The sequence below is a fragment of the Rhea pennata genome, chromosome Z (assembly GCF_028389875.1).
Source record: "Rhea pennata isolate bPtePen1 chromosome Z, bPtePen1.pri, whole genome shotgun sequence".
Classification (NCBI taxonomy): Eukaryota; Metazoa; Chordata; class Aves; order Rheiformes; family Rheidae; genus Rhea; species Rhea pennata.
In genome coordinates, this window is record NC_084702.1 from 66,500,794 (window position 1) to 66,513,489 (window position 12,696).

General features: G+C 40.3%; 1 protein-coding gene across 1 annotated transcript in view; it reads left to right on the plus strand.

Moving 5' to 3' along the window:
- Positions 1–482: 482 nt before the first annotated feature.
- The window catches only part of RPL37 (ribosomal protein L37), a 334,257-nt gene continuing 322,043 nt past the window's right edge, over positions 483–12,696 (plus strand). Inside the window, exon 1 of the mRNA XM_062599009.1 lies at positions 483–486. Within this exon, the coding sequence (XP_062454993.1) occupies positions 484–486 (3 nt within the window). The 5' untranslated portion in view covers position 483. The remainder of the gene's footprint in view (positions 487–12,696) is intronic.

Genomic DNA, 12,696 nt, shown 5'->3' on the forward strand with positions numbered 1-12,696 from the left:
CTGGGGAGCCCAGAACTGGACACAGTACTCGAGATGAGGCCTCCCCAGGGCTGAGTAGAGGGGCAGGATCACCTCCCTCGACCTGCTGGCAGCACTCTTCCCAATGCAGCCCAGGAGACCATTGGCCTTTTGGCCACAAGGGCACATTGCTGGCTCATGGTCAGTTTGTTGTCCACCAGCACTCCAGGTCCTTCTGGGCAGAGCTGCTCTCCAGCAGCTCAACAGCCTGGGCTGCTGCGTGGGGTTATTCCTCCCCCGGGGCAGAACCCTGCATTCGCCTCGGTTGAAGTTCACGAGGCTCCCCTGCGACAGTGGGGCGTTACAAGCAAAACGGGGGCGAAAAACGGGGCTAAAACGCTGAGGAGGGCAGAGGCCGGCGGCGGGGCGGCGCCGCGGGGGAGGGGAGGGGGCGGCGCCGCCGCGCCCCGGCCGCGCCCGCCCACGTGACCCGCCGCGCGCGCCCTGCCCCAGCGCCGCGCGAAGATGGCGGCCTGCGCGCGCCTGCTGCCGCCGCGCCCTGCGGGCCGCTGCGCCCTCCTGGCTGCCGCGCGGGCCGCCCGGGCCGAGGTGAGGCCGGGCCCGAGCCGGCCCCGAGCGGGGACCTCGGCGGGGAGCGGCGCGGGTGCCGCGGGGGGCCGGGGCTGCCCCTGCCCGCGCGGGGCGGCGGTTGCGGGCCGGTTTGTGCGTGGCGCCTCGTGGGCGCGGGTCGGGGCGGCCCGGCCCGGCCGGCCGCTGCCGGGATGCCGTGACCTTGTGGCGGCTCCGGCTCGGAATTGCTGGGTTTTTCCTTTATTTTTTTTTTTCCTTTTTTTGGGGGATGGGGGTGGGGGCAGCGCCGCAGCCCGCCCGGCCCGCGCCCGCCGTGCGCTCGCTCCCGCTGCCCGCGGGGCTCTGCGCGCTCGGCCCGAGGCAGCGCCGCCTCTTCGCCCCTGCTCGCTGTTGAGCCGCTGCCGTTTAAAACCACCTCTGCGCCGCATCCCCGGGGCGGTGACCGCGCCTCGCGCAGCCGTTGCCGTGCCGCCCCTCCGCGGCGCGCGTTACCCTCCCGGCCTGGCCGCCGCCGCCTCCCCGCCGGCGCTGTCGCGGCCGGGCAGCCGGGCGCGGCGGGTTCGGCCGCGCGGCCCAGCGCCGCCTTGGCTTCGGGGGAGCTCTGGGCCCGCAGGTAGCGGAGCGGGTGGCGAAGGCTCTGAGGGAGGACGTGATGAGGATCGCGGGGCAGACGCCCTCCTTAGCCGTATCCAGCCTGGTGTGGCGTAACGCGGCCTGCTTCGTTGAAACTGTAACCCAGGTTTTTTTTTAGCTCGTGCTAGAAGAGGTCTGGTATAAACCTTGGATTTGACTTGGCTATTTTTCTTACTTTTTTTGTTCCAAGTTCCTTTGATTACCCATTTGTTTTTTTCTTTTATTGTCACGCTTTATGTCTACGTTAGGATAAAGCTAGAGTACCCTTTCTGTTATTATGTTTACATAAAACCTGAAATAAGTTCAGAGAACTCTAGCTGAAACTGGATTTCACTGTTAGTTTCTTCTGACCATCTTCACAAAGTTTTGTGACTAGTGGAGTATACTTTTGCTGTTACACTGGCATCACGTTTTTGTTTTCATCCTCATTTCTTTCTAACAGTAATTAAGAATAGTCGACAAAGCTTACTTCACTTACTCTCAAGGAAGTTGTTCTCAATAACTGAAGAGATAAATGCCGTTACTGGTGTGTGTAGGTGCCAGAATAGGAAGTTTCTTAGGACTGACAGTTGCTGCTTTTTGAGTGGGAATAAAGGGGCTGGTTTATACTTTTCTAATCTTATTGTTCCCCACTGTTACAGGTATAGGGAAGGAGGTTTAGGGAAAAAGTACCTGTGGTCTCTTTAAAATGTTGTTACTCATGTGCCTATGGAGCAGGTGGCCTGGTCTCTCTCCAGTCGTGGTGAGGCCTGAGGGCAAGGAGCCATCCTGCCCTGCCGCTTGCCCTCTGGTTGCACTGGGTCTCCTGTGGCTGCCCATGCTTACTGCTCCTTTTAGCCCCTCCCTGCAGAAGGGGGCCGGAGGAGAGGCTCTTCGCAATCTTACTGTGGTCCTGAAACAACTGTTTCTGGAAGAAATAACCATTTTTTTCCAGCCAGTATAGAATCTCTCCTTATGACCTACTTACTGGTGTTTTACTGAGCCCATCAAAGCAAAGGAACATCAGTGTTTCCTTTGGGAATGAGATAAGCAAGCCTCCTGTCAGAAGGGCTTTCTTAACATTCAGTATAGACTTGTGCAGCTTTAATTTTGTAAAGAAGGCAATTTGCGTAAACTTGAAATGGAGCCCAAAATTATTGCAGTGGTTGTAATTGAATCTTAAGGGAGGCGCATTAAGGAGGAATTACATTACTGTCTTTAAAATATATATAGATTAGATTATTTATTACTTACTTATTTTTCCCCTTCTTTCACAGCCTAAACTTTCCTATTTTGGCTATCAAATTAGAAGTGGAGTCATATGGATGTATGAAGTGTATATTAAACTCCAAATACTCTGAATTTACTGAGATTGTCTCCATGTAGTATGTTGACTTAAACATCAGCTAGTGCTGGTTCTTTGACAGTACTTGATTAGTATGTATGCCATAGCAGTAATGAGAGACACTTAAGGGGGAAAAAAAAGGTTTAGGATAATTATGACCAAAGAATACAATAGGTGAGCTATGACACTGACTATAATGCCTTTACAGAATGGCTTTATAGTGTGAAATCTAGTTTTGGGCATGTGAGTTCTATTGTGTGTGTGTGTGTGTGTGTGTGTGTGTGTGTGTGTGTGTGTTTTTTTCCCCACTTGCACCTGTTTTTTTCTATCTGTCGCCATCTCCTTGATTCTAGGTTGTTCTCCAGCAACAGAAGGAGCGCTAAAACTGGATCAGGAAGCTGGTGGAAGTGTCACCCTGTTGGTGACAGTTCCTGCTTACAGTACTGCTAACACAGTGCAGTACTCTGTGTCTTTTATTGCCCTCCTCTCCAACTTTGTGGAGGTGCAGCCTCTCTACTTCAGGAACTTCGTTGTCTGTAGTGCCTGTATATCTTCAAAGCTGCAAGTAGCTATATTCAAGCTACAGCAGTTTTGCTCTAACTTATTCTGAGTAATTAGCATTTGAGTCTGTTTAAACTGTTGGCAAATTTTGACTTTCTGTAGTATAGGATTCAGAAATTTAAAATATCTTTGAATATTGTCAAATTGATGAAACTTGCATTAGGCCTAAAGGGGCCTAATTATGCATATGAACAGAATAGCAAAATATGCTATGACTTGGGGGGAGAGAAAACACATGAGTTCACTCTTGCTTTAGAGTTATGTAAGAGTGATACTGGTCCATAAAGGATGCTGCAGCTGAACCTCTTTCTCTCTCTCTCCCCAGGCAGTGTCTAGAGTGGTTATACTGTTTTTTTGCACGCCTCCTTACTTACGTGGATAGTCATCATTATAAGTCAACAATATAATGCTTTTGATTAATTAACATATTTCTATTAATGTTATTCCAGATTTGTGGGTGCTATTTTTCTACCAGCTGTCAGCGCAACACCAAGTTTTATACTGATCCTGTGGAAGCTGTAAAAGATATACCCAATGGGGCAACTATACTTGTTGGTGGTAAATATTAAATTCTTTATGGATGAAATCTTGTATCCTATTAAAGAGATACTTTAACCTTGGTTCTTTTTAAATTAGCTAATTCAAGAATCCATATTCTTATAGGAGTATTTTAAACAGGTGATTTTTTTCTGTTACTCATGGGACAAACTTTCAGTAAAAAGTTTGTTTGTTAGGGGAGAAAAATAGTGTTTTTTTTTTGTTTTTTTTTTTTTTTTTTCCATTAGTGAAATATTAGATTCTACTTGTGCCAGTTTGAATGCAAAATATTAACTTGGGCTTTTCAGGTTGGTGTTATTATTTCAAATAGTGTGAAATTCTGGTTTGATTGGTTTTATGATAGCATTCTCTGTATTCTCAGCTCCTTGTCACCGGCTCTTTTGATGCTGAGCAAATAACCTAACCTGTTTCTGATTGAGAAATGAAGATAGTATCTACCTACATTATGCTAATTGGAGAAATGTAATATTTTGAGAAGAGTCAAGAAGTGGTGTCACGTTGGTTTTCAATGTGTATTGAGCTTTTGAGTCTTCTAGAAGATTTTCAGAATTTTACTCAGTTCAGTCCACTTAAAGAAGAAATCTCTGTGTAATTGATTTACAACTGATTTTTAGTACCGAGGAAAAATAAATAACATAGTGTAAAATATAGGAAACATCACTGGAGATCTGTAATGAGTCAAAACGCCTAATGAGAAGAATTACTGCATTTGCTTTGCTTGATGGAAACAAAGGAAGATCTGAGGCTAAGCGACTGGAAACAAAATACTAGTAATTTTGTTGCTAGTGCCCAGTCTAAGACTTTTTGTGCCTCAAATCTGGCATGGTATTTTGTTAGGCATACAGGGTTCTTGCATCAGAGGCAGGAGTTTTAGGCATCTCAGCCTCGGTGGAGTTCTGGGTAGTTATGCTTCCCCTGTCACAGATCTTCCCCAGCAGGTTAAGATTCGCAGATTTTTTATCATGTAACGATAAGCTGCATTGTATGGCTTCACTCCTGTTGATGTTCTGTGCAGGTAGAAAAAGAGGGTGAAATAATGAGTATAATGGCATAGTGTAGCTGTTAGGATGCACTTAGGAGAACCATGGTTCTCTAGCCGTGGTTCTCTAGCTCTGCTTCGATGCTTTCATCCAAACTGAGAAACATCTGGTGACTCAAGGAGATTCCAGCACTAGGGTGCAATGGAATAAAGCTTTCTGAGTCACGCTTCTGAGTTTAAATACTTCAGATTTGGTGTGGGTGCAAAGGTAATTGTTGCCTTTATACTTTCCAGAAGTATTGGGCTCTTCAGTCATCTAAAAGACTTGTTCTTATCTATTCAGAAAAGATTTTTTTTTTTGTGTGTGTTTTAAGTCAACCAGTGCATGTTGCCAGACTTTTGATTAAACAGTGTTCTTTCAAATACTTGTTACATATTTGATTTTCTTTATTTTGCATAGGTTTTGGATTGTGTGGGATCCCTGAAAACCTCATAGGAGGTCTGCTGAAGACTGGAGTAAAGCAAATAACTGCTGTCAGTAACAATGCAGGGTAAGTATTCATGTAAATTCGTAGTTTAAAAATATAGACTAAATATTCTGCTTACATGGGTAGGTTGATATGTCTGAATAAACGCTTACTTTTCTCTGTATAAATTTCCATATTAACTCACTTAGCTGTGTTTGCAAGTGTTATTTTTGGAGTGACTTTAAAAAGTACTGTACATTTTGTCAGGGAGCAGTTTTCATAAATGTAGAACATAGCAAATATATGTATATAAATATACATATATAACTGGTGGACTGTAAATGAAAAATCTGACTTAAATGCTTTAAATGTGGTGATTGTGTGTGTGTGTGTAAGTTCCACATAGTATTTTTTATAATTGCATTTTGATGCTTTTTGACAAGTTTTTATTGTAATTTGGTTATTAAAAAAAAGAGAATATTTATAACAAAGGAATGGAAGCCTCTTCAGTAGGTCTTGTGATTTTTTTTTTTTATTAAACTTTTGCTCATTAAGAAATTCAAGTGAGATTGACAGAATTATATATATAAATAAAACATTTCTCAGCTTCTCATTAGGGTTGACTTTTACACAATCGGTTCATTGTAATAGACTCCATATACCTTCGTACTTCATATAGAGAAATACTTACAACCACTTCTATTAAGATGTGTTGGTAGTTTAGAAATGAAACTAAAGTAAAAATAGTGATATGCGGATTGATATATTTGAAATTGACCTGGTCAGAAAGACTGAGATTCTATTCTTCTTGCAATGTGTCTCTGGATGACTAGCATCTGTAGGTGGCAGTTACATTGGTTGGTTACTTTATGATTTACCATATAAATAACCAATATAATAATCTTGGGATTCTTTGACAATCTTTCTTTTATAAGGTGATTCATTTTAAGTTATATTGTCGTGTGAAATAAGATGCCATAGCTCACTGTACTGGAGTTACAAGCCGTAACTGCTAAGGAAGCTAGTTTGTTAGTGTTGTTTTATTTGTTTGTTTTTAATAGCGTTGCTTACATTCAACAAACAGTAATATCTGTTTTATTAAACTTTTTGTGAACTAAATGCTGCATTCTTGACAAACAATGATAAGAATAATATATTATTTTCAGTGAAGCTTCATTGATACTTGCAATTATGTGCTCCCTCCTTGAGTTGGAAGTCTCCATCTGTTCTGTGGAAGTACAGCCTTTGTATGATTGCAGAACAAAAGATGTAGGGGGGGGAAAATGGGAAGTTGTTTTCTTCTGTGGCCATGTCAGAATACAAGAAAAAGGAATTTGTTATGTAAGCCAGAAAGGTTGCTTGGGTATAAAAGAGATGGTTACACAAGTAGAGTAAAAATAGATGTCAAATTCTACTCCTCCAGCTTTGCCAAATAAATGAATTAAGTTGATTTTTTCTAGTAGTGCTTGATGCTACTTTTAGCTATATCATTACATCTCCTATATACTTTGACCATAGGTTTATATCCAAATATTAGTGTTTTATTAGTTAAAAACTCGACCAAGATTAATGTGAGTTAAAAACAGAATACCATTTAAAAAAATGGCATTTTAAAATGCCATAGCTGTCTTAAAAATTACTGTCCTTTCCTATGTTAGTGAACCCTCATGTTTTAGTTTTCATTTAAATCACCTCTAATAAAGTTTCTTGGTAATAGAGCAAGGAAACAGCAAAAATCTGTATTGATCTTTTGCACTACCTTTTCAAATGCAGAATTAAACATTAACAAAAGTTTCTCTTATTGCCTACTCTGTTGATAGTGTTGACTGGATGATAAGATAATACTGACCTGTAGATAGTTGAAACACTTTTTCTTCCTTTTATCATTGCTAGTTTCAATGTTACTTGCTAGAAGTTTGATATTGTGAGCTCAAAATTTGAGTAATGAGTCCTATTAAGTAGAGAAAGCTACAAGATATTTGTATTTAGTTCTATGAAGCTAAAAACTTCTGTTCTCTCTCATCTGAATTCTTTTGCTAGCCTTAGAAATAAGCTACCAGTCTTTACTTTTTACATTTAACTATCTTAGATTTAGAGAGAGTTTTTTTTTTTTTTTTTTTTTTTTTTTTTTTTTTAAAGCAGAAGAGATTTAGTTTGTGTAAACAGTTCAGTTTTCTAAGGATGAAGTTCAACGTATCTTAAACTTCATTTTTATTGGATGGGCATCAAGCGTTTAGTAGCACAGTCACAGTATGCTTGAATTGATATTTGGCCTATAGACAGTCAAACTTGAGCCCCTCAGAGCTTTCTTTCTTCTTCTTCTTTTTTTTTAATATATATGTTTATCTCTCTCTCTCTCTCTATATATATACATATATATATATATATATATATATACATACATGTAGAGAGAGAGAGAGATTGTACAGATGTTTTTGGAGGAGAGATAGGGATTTGAGTGTGAAAAAAAAGTGGAAAGAGAAGCACTGTGTAATAGAACTGAGAAGCTGCTATTTTATGTTGTATGTTGTTTGTGGTATTCCAGACTGGAAATAATTCAGCTCAAAAGAATGCTAACTCTCCCGACAATTCTGCTGTCTTTGAGGCTGGAGAGAGATAAGGTTTGGTTGGTGGGAAAGCGTGGCTTAATTCAACTCTTCCTGAAACTGTTTTTCCATGAACGCTCATGGCAGTTAGATAAGCCCCTCACAGATGGTGTAACGGTCCAGGCCTCCTCCTGGCGTACTCAGAAGCTGCTAGTATTTGGTCTCCAGGGCAGACTTCTGGAACCTCTGCAGATTTTTGAGGTGCTTTGCACTTGCATCCTCCTTTCCTTTTATATAGTTGCTAATAACTGTTACCTTTGAGGAGCAGTTGAAGCAGCAGTTCTGCTAGGCCTTCCTTGTAGAAGTTACTGTATATGACGATTATAAAATGTATTGGGACATTCACAGAGTCTAATTTATAACAAGAGATCAGATCTAGGCCTTTTTTCATGCTGAACAATTCTATCTATTTTGAAATTTACTCCTGAAGAAAGTATAGTGTAATCTGCTTTTATTCATTATATTACTTTTATATGGAACTGAGCCTACTGTAATTCTGTAGGATTTGGGATCCATATTAAAACAGATGTTGTTTATTAATAAAGTCAGGATGCTGATTGACAATGAATGATACCATTTAAGTGTGTTATATCATACCAAAAAAGTGTAGTGATATTAACAAATATTGTGATACTAATAAATAGATTTGAAAATTGAAGTAATCAGCACAGCCTTCATATACCCTGCAGCAACAGTTTTGAAAGAATGAATTGTTCCTTCAATCTTAGGTTGTCAAGTACATTGTGGGATGACTAATTTGCCATTTTCCAAGAAGCCTCTGGATTCAGTGTTTTGATTTGCTGTTATGGTGTAGCTGATGCCCTGCTATGTTTCATCTTCCTGACTGCAACTACTTTCTATTCTCCAGCTCTTCCAGAAAACAGGTGGTAATTGGTTGTGGTCAGATTTATTCAGTATGCAGTGGGATTAGTAGGCAGCTTGCAGTTGGAGAAGGAAGAGAGCCAAGTACTTAGACAGCTTATTATGGAGAACAGTGCAGCCACATGGACTAAATCACATGGTTTTCAATATGTGTGAAATGTGTTATAGAGCTATCTGTTTATAATAAAGTGGCAACAATGGAGACAGCATTTCACTTGCATGTAGGGGAAAAATATTGACAATACCTGTGCTTAATTAAGCTGGCAGTTCTGAGAGAGTAGGAAGTCTGAAGGCAGTCTTACCAACTCCCTCTCTCCTTTAGCTGGAAAGAAGATTCCGTACAGCTTAACACTTGTCAGTGTCTAGAAACAGTTTTAAAGGAGCAGAGTGGTCACCAGTTCACACCCAGTTCAGTGTAGTGGGGGGGGGGGGAGAGTCCTCATTCAAGTCCTTGCTCCATTCATGTAGTTACTGTCAAGGGAAGTTCTTATCTTGGTCTATTGCACACTTGCCAGGGACTGAATATATAGTAGTGTTGGGGTGTTCCACTGTACCTCTTTCATTTGGAAACATGATACTCCTACAACATTTTGTCTATCGCTCTCTGTTATGCCAGCGCATGCATGTGTATTGGCTAGTGAAACAGTCCCTTTAAGAGTAGTTACTCTTTTGCCAAGCCAAACAAAGCCAAGTGTTGGAAAGAGAAACAACGCAAATATGTAGTATCTCTGATATTTACACAACTCAATGCAAGGAAACTGGAGCCTGTGAGGCAAACAGTGAAAGCTACCATGGTGAGTGGATGTACTGCTAAAATACCACCTCTCACACCTTCCCTTACAACTTGTTTTGTCTACGTTATTCACATTTTAAGTATTTTCTGGACAATATTTGATTCTATGCCCTTTTATCGTTATAGGATTCTGTCTCCATAAGGCACTTAAAATCCATTTTATTGAATCTGCAGCATGTTACTAAAATTTATTCAGCTCTATGTCCATCGAAGCTCCAAGGATATTTTGCCACATCCTTGTTTTGAATCTTGACTCAATAAATCCCCTCCACAGTTGTGGTTACTATACAATACCTTCTAGTATGTGGCTGTTTTGTTATCTAGCTTTGACTTTGTAGTAACCTTGACTTCATAGTTACAGTAGACTTGGACACTTCAGGTCAACTTGACCTGCATTAGGGAAGTCTTAGTATATCAGGCCTGTTGTTTCAGGATCTGTGTTGCAGCAAAATTATGTTCTTGTGGCCAGCAGTCAACAAAATGAAATATCTAAAAAGAAGATTTAATATTGACTCCAAATGGCTGATTTTAATATGCTTTATGAAATAGATAACTAATTTTGCATATAAACTCATTCTGAGATTAACTGTCTTCTCTTTCTACCGTCTAAATAGACTGAATTTGGGCTGGATGGAAATGAAGTCTGTTACTTATACTGACTGCCCGTATGGTCTGACAGTTATATCAAATGAGCTCTTTTCTTGCTTTTTTTGATCTGTTTCTGATGCTTAAATGTGCACTCTTCTTAAATGAGATAGTGTTGAACTGTATGAATGTCATTGTACTGTTTACAGTAAAACTGAACAGTTACAGTTAATATCTCTAATTCTTAATCACTTAGAGGATCATCTAAAAGGAGATTGACAGCATGCTGTCAGATTATCACAGATTCAAATTGTCTTCTTAAAAGGCATTAACAGTGTTTTTGAACCTTTGATCTCTCTGTTCTTTGTGGAGAAGTTCTTTCAAGTTATGCGTTAGTAAGGAGAAAATATCTGTGTGATAAACATTTGGACTGTCAGTAAAGTTATTTATTTGTATTGAATATAAAGGCCTGGTTTTCATAATGGGCTAATTGCAGTTGCTGAATGTCTGGATCAGGAACTATTCTATGATAGTCTTTTAAAGCACAATTTAGAGACTAAACTTCTTGCATCTGTTTGCATTCCTGTTATAAAGCACTAAAGATTTTTATAATTTTATCAATAAAATACTTTTAAATTGAAAGGATTAATACATTTTATCTATCTTAAGCTAAATTTAAGATGTCATGTCTCAGTCACTGCTTTGAGTCATATGTTTCTGTTAAAACCAAAGTGTCTACTGTCTTTGCCACAGACTTCCTGTTTGTTCTTAGGTATGTTGCTCCCATGCCCTGATTCCTTCACTATTATTATTTATGTGTAAAATGCCCTTGGGTAGAAGCTGCATTCCACATTCACAGAAAGTTGAGAAATCTTTCACATAGTGTATCAATAAGTGGTTTTTAATAGGCAAATTTGACAAACTCTAGATTCAGAGAGCTTAAATATAACCGAACCTGTATGATGGAGTGGGAAGAAAGTTTGTATATTCACAAAGATATGATCAAAATAATGCCCCAAATGTTTTCACTGTGTGTATCATTTTTAATATACATAAGAAATTCTCTCAACCTCCCAAGTTAAATATACTTTGAGATGAAATATAAAGGCATCAATGACTATTATTGCCACATAGTGGTGAACAACTTAATGTTAAAAATATTTTATACAGCTTTCTTATTTACCTGCTTTTTAAATCACCATTCTTCAAGAAGATTCTAGTCAGGTTCTTTATTACACATTTTAAACTACTGACACTGAATGAACTGTAAATCCCTGAAGATGTGCCCAAGTCATGCTGCTAATTTTAGTATAGACGTTATTTAGGATTTTGGCAGGGCAAATTTTGCTAATCTTGCACTACATAAAGCTATTGAGAAATTAGCTGTGCAGCAGACTGACTTGTCTGTTTTAATTCCACGTGTGGCAGGCAAAACAGGTCTAGAACCTAGCATGGTTGTGGAAATGTGTCAGCTTGGTTTTAGAAGAATGACAATAAAAGTTAATCTTAACTTTTAGCTATGAGTCTTTTGAAGAATGATGCATTTGTGATGAAATTCAAGTATTTAAAGGATTAAGTCTGCAGTATATAACTGCACTGTAAGAGCAAAATACAGTAGATAGAATTTAAAATTTCTGAATGCAGAGCATAGTTTCATTTTCTTTTAATAAAGACAACATACCATTTCATTAGTTGAAAGGAACGTGGGGAGATGAGACTTTGCTGCTGATGTAACTATGCAGCATCTTCAAAAATCTTCTGCCCTCGCAACTTTTTGGTGGATTTGCCAAATGTGTCTGCATCAGTCATCCTTAAAGCAGTGGTGCATCTTTTGTGGAGGAGGATGGCAGAGGAAAAGTAGTGGCTGTAAGAATGGAGCAGAGATGAAGTTTAGTGGAGTAGAGGACAGTTGTTCTGAAAAGGCTTTAGTCGTGGAGGGAGAAGAGTACTGTGTAGATGCTGCAGAGGAGCAAAGGGAGTTTAAGGCTCATGAGTCATGAGGGTAAATTGCAGGTCAGGCTCCATGACTTTCAACAACCATGGGCTCCCTTTTTTTCTTCCCTCTTTGTCCTCTCAAAGTGAAAGAAGCCTCAGACTGTGGAGCTGGGAGCTCTTCACTGCATTGATTCCTTTGCCTTGGGCTGAATTACGGCAAGACCGATTCTGTGTGAACTCCTGTCCTCCTTTCTGCCTTACCTGTTGCTTCCTCGGACCTGGGCCATCTTAGCTTTTGGCAGCTTCAGTACTTCTCTCTGCCTCCGCTCTGCCAGTCACCTTCCTCCAATACTTTCTGCTTCTTTTTTTTCCTGCCTTCTTTTAAACAGTTCTCATTAAGAGAGATGGGAAAACATTCTAGGCAAATGGAAGGAAAAAAGACGGCTGAAGACAGTGTCTCAAGGATCAATGGGGCAAGCAAACATGTCTCTCTAATTTACCTCTCCATGAGCTGAATCTATTTTTTTCCACCCCGTTAGTCAACTCTCATTCCTCATCTTTACCTTGTTCCATGTACTGTGCTGAGAGAGTAGGGAAAAGAAAAGAAGCAGAAACAGAATGTTATCTGAGCTGGCTCCTTGGTAATCTTTCAGCCTAATTCATGGGAGAATATTGTGGGACGTGGTCTCACTGTTAAGCACCAGGTAGATGGCTGAGGAAGACATTAACGGTTACATGAGTGAGTACAATAACTCATGTTATTGTACCCTTGGTGTACCTGCACTTTAGTGTCTTCTGACAAAGGATATCCAGTGGGACTGGAT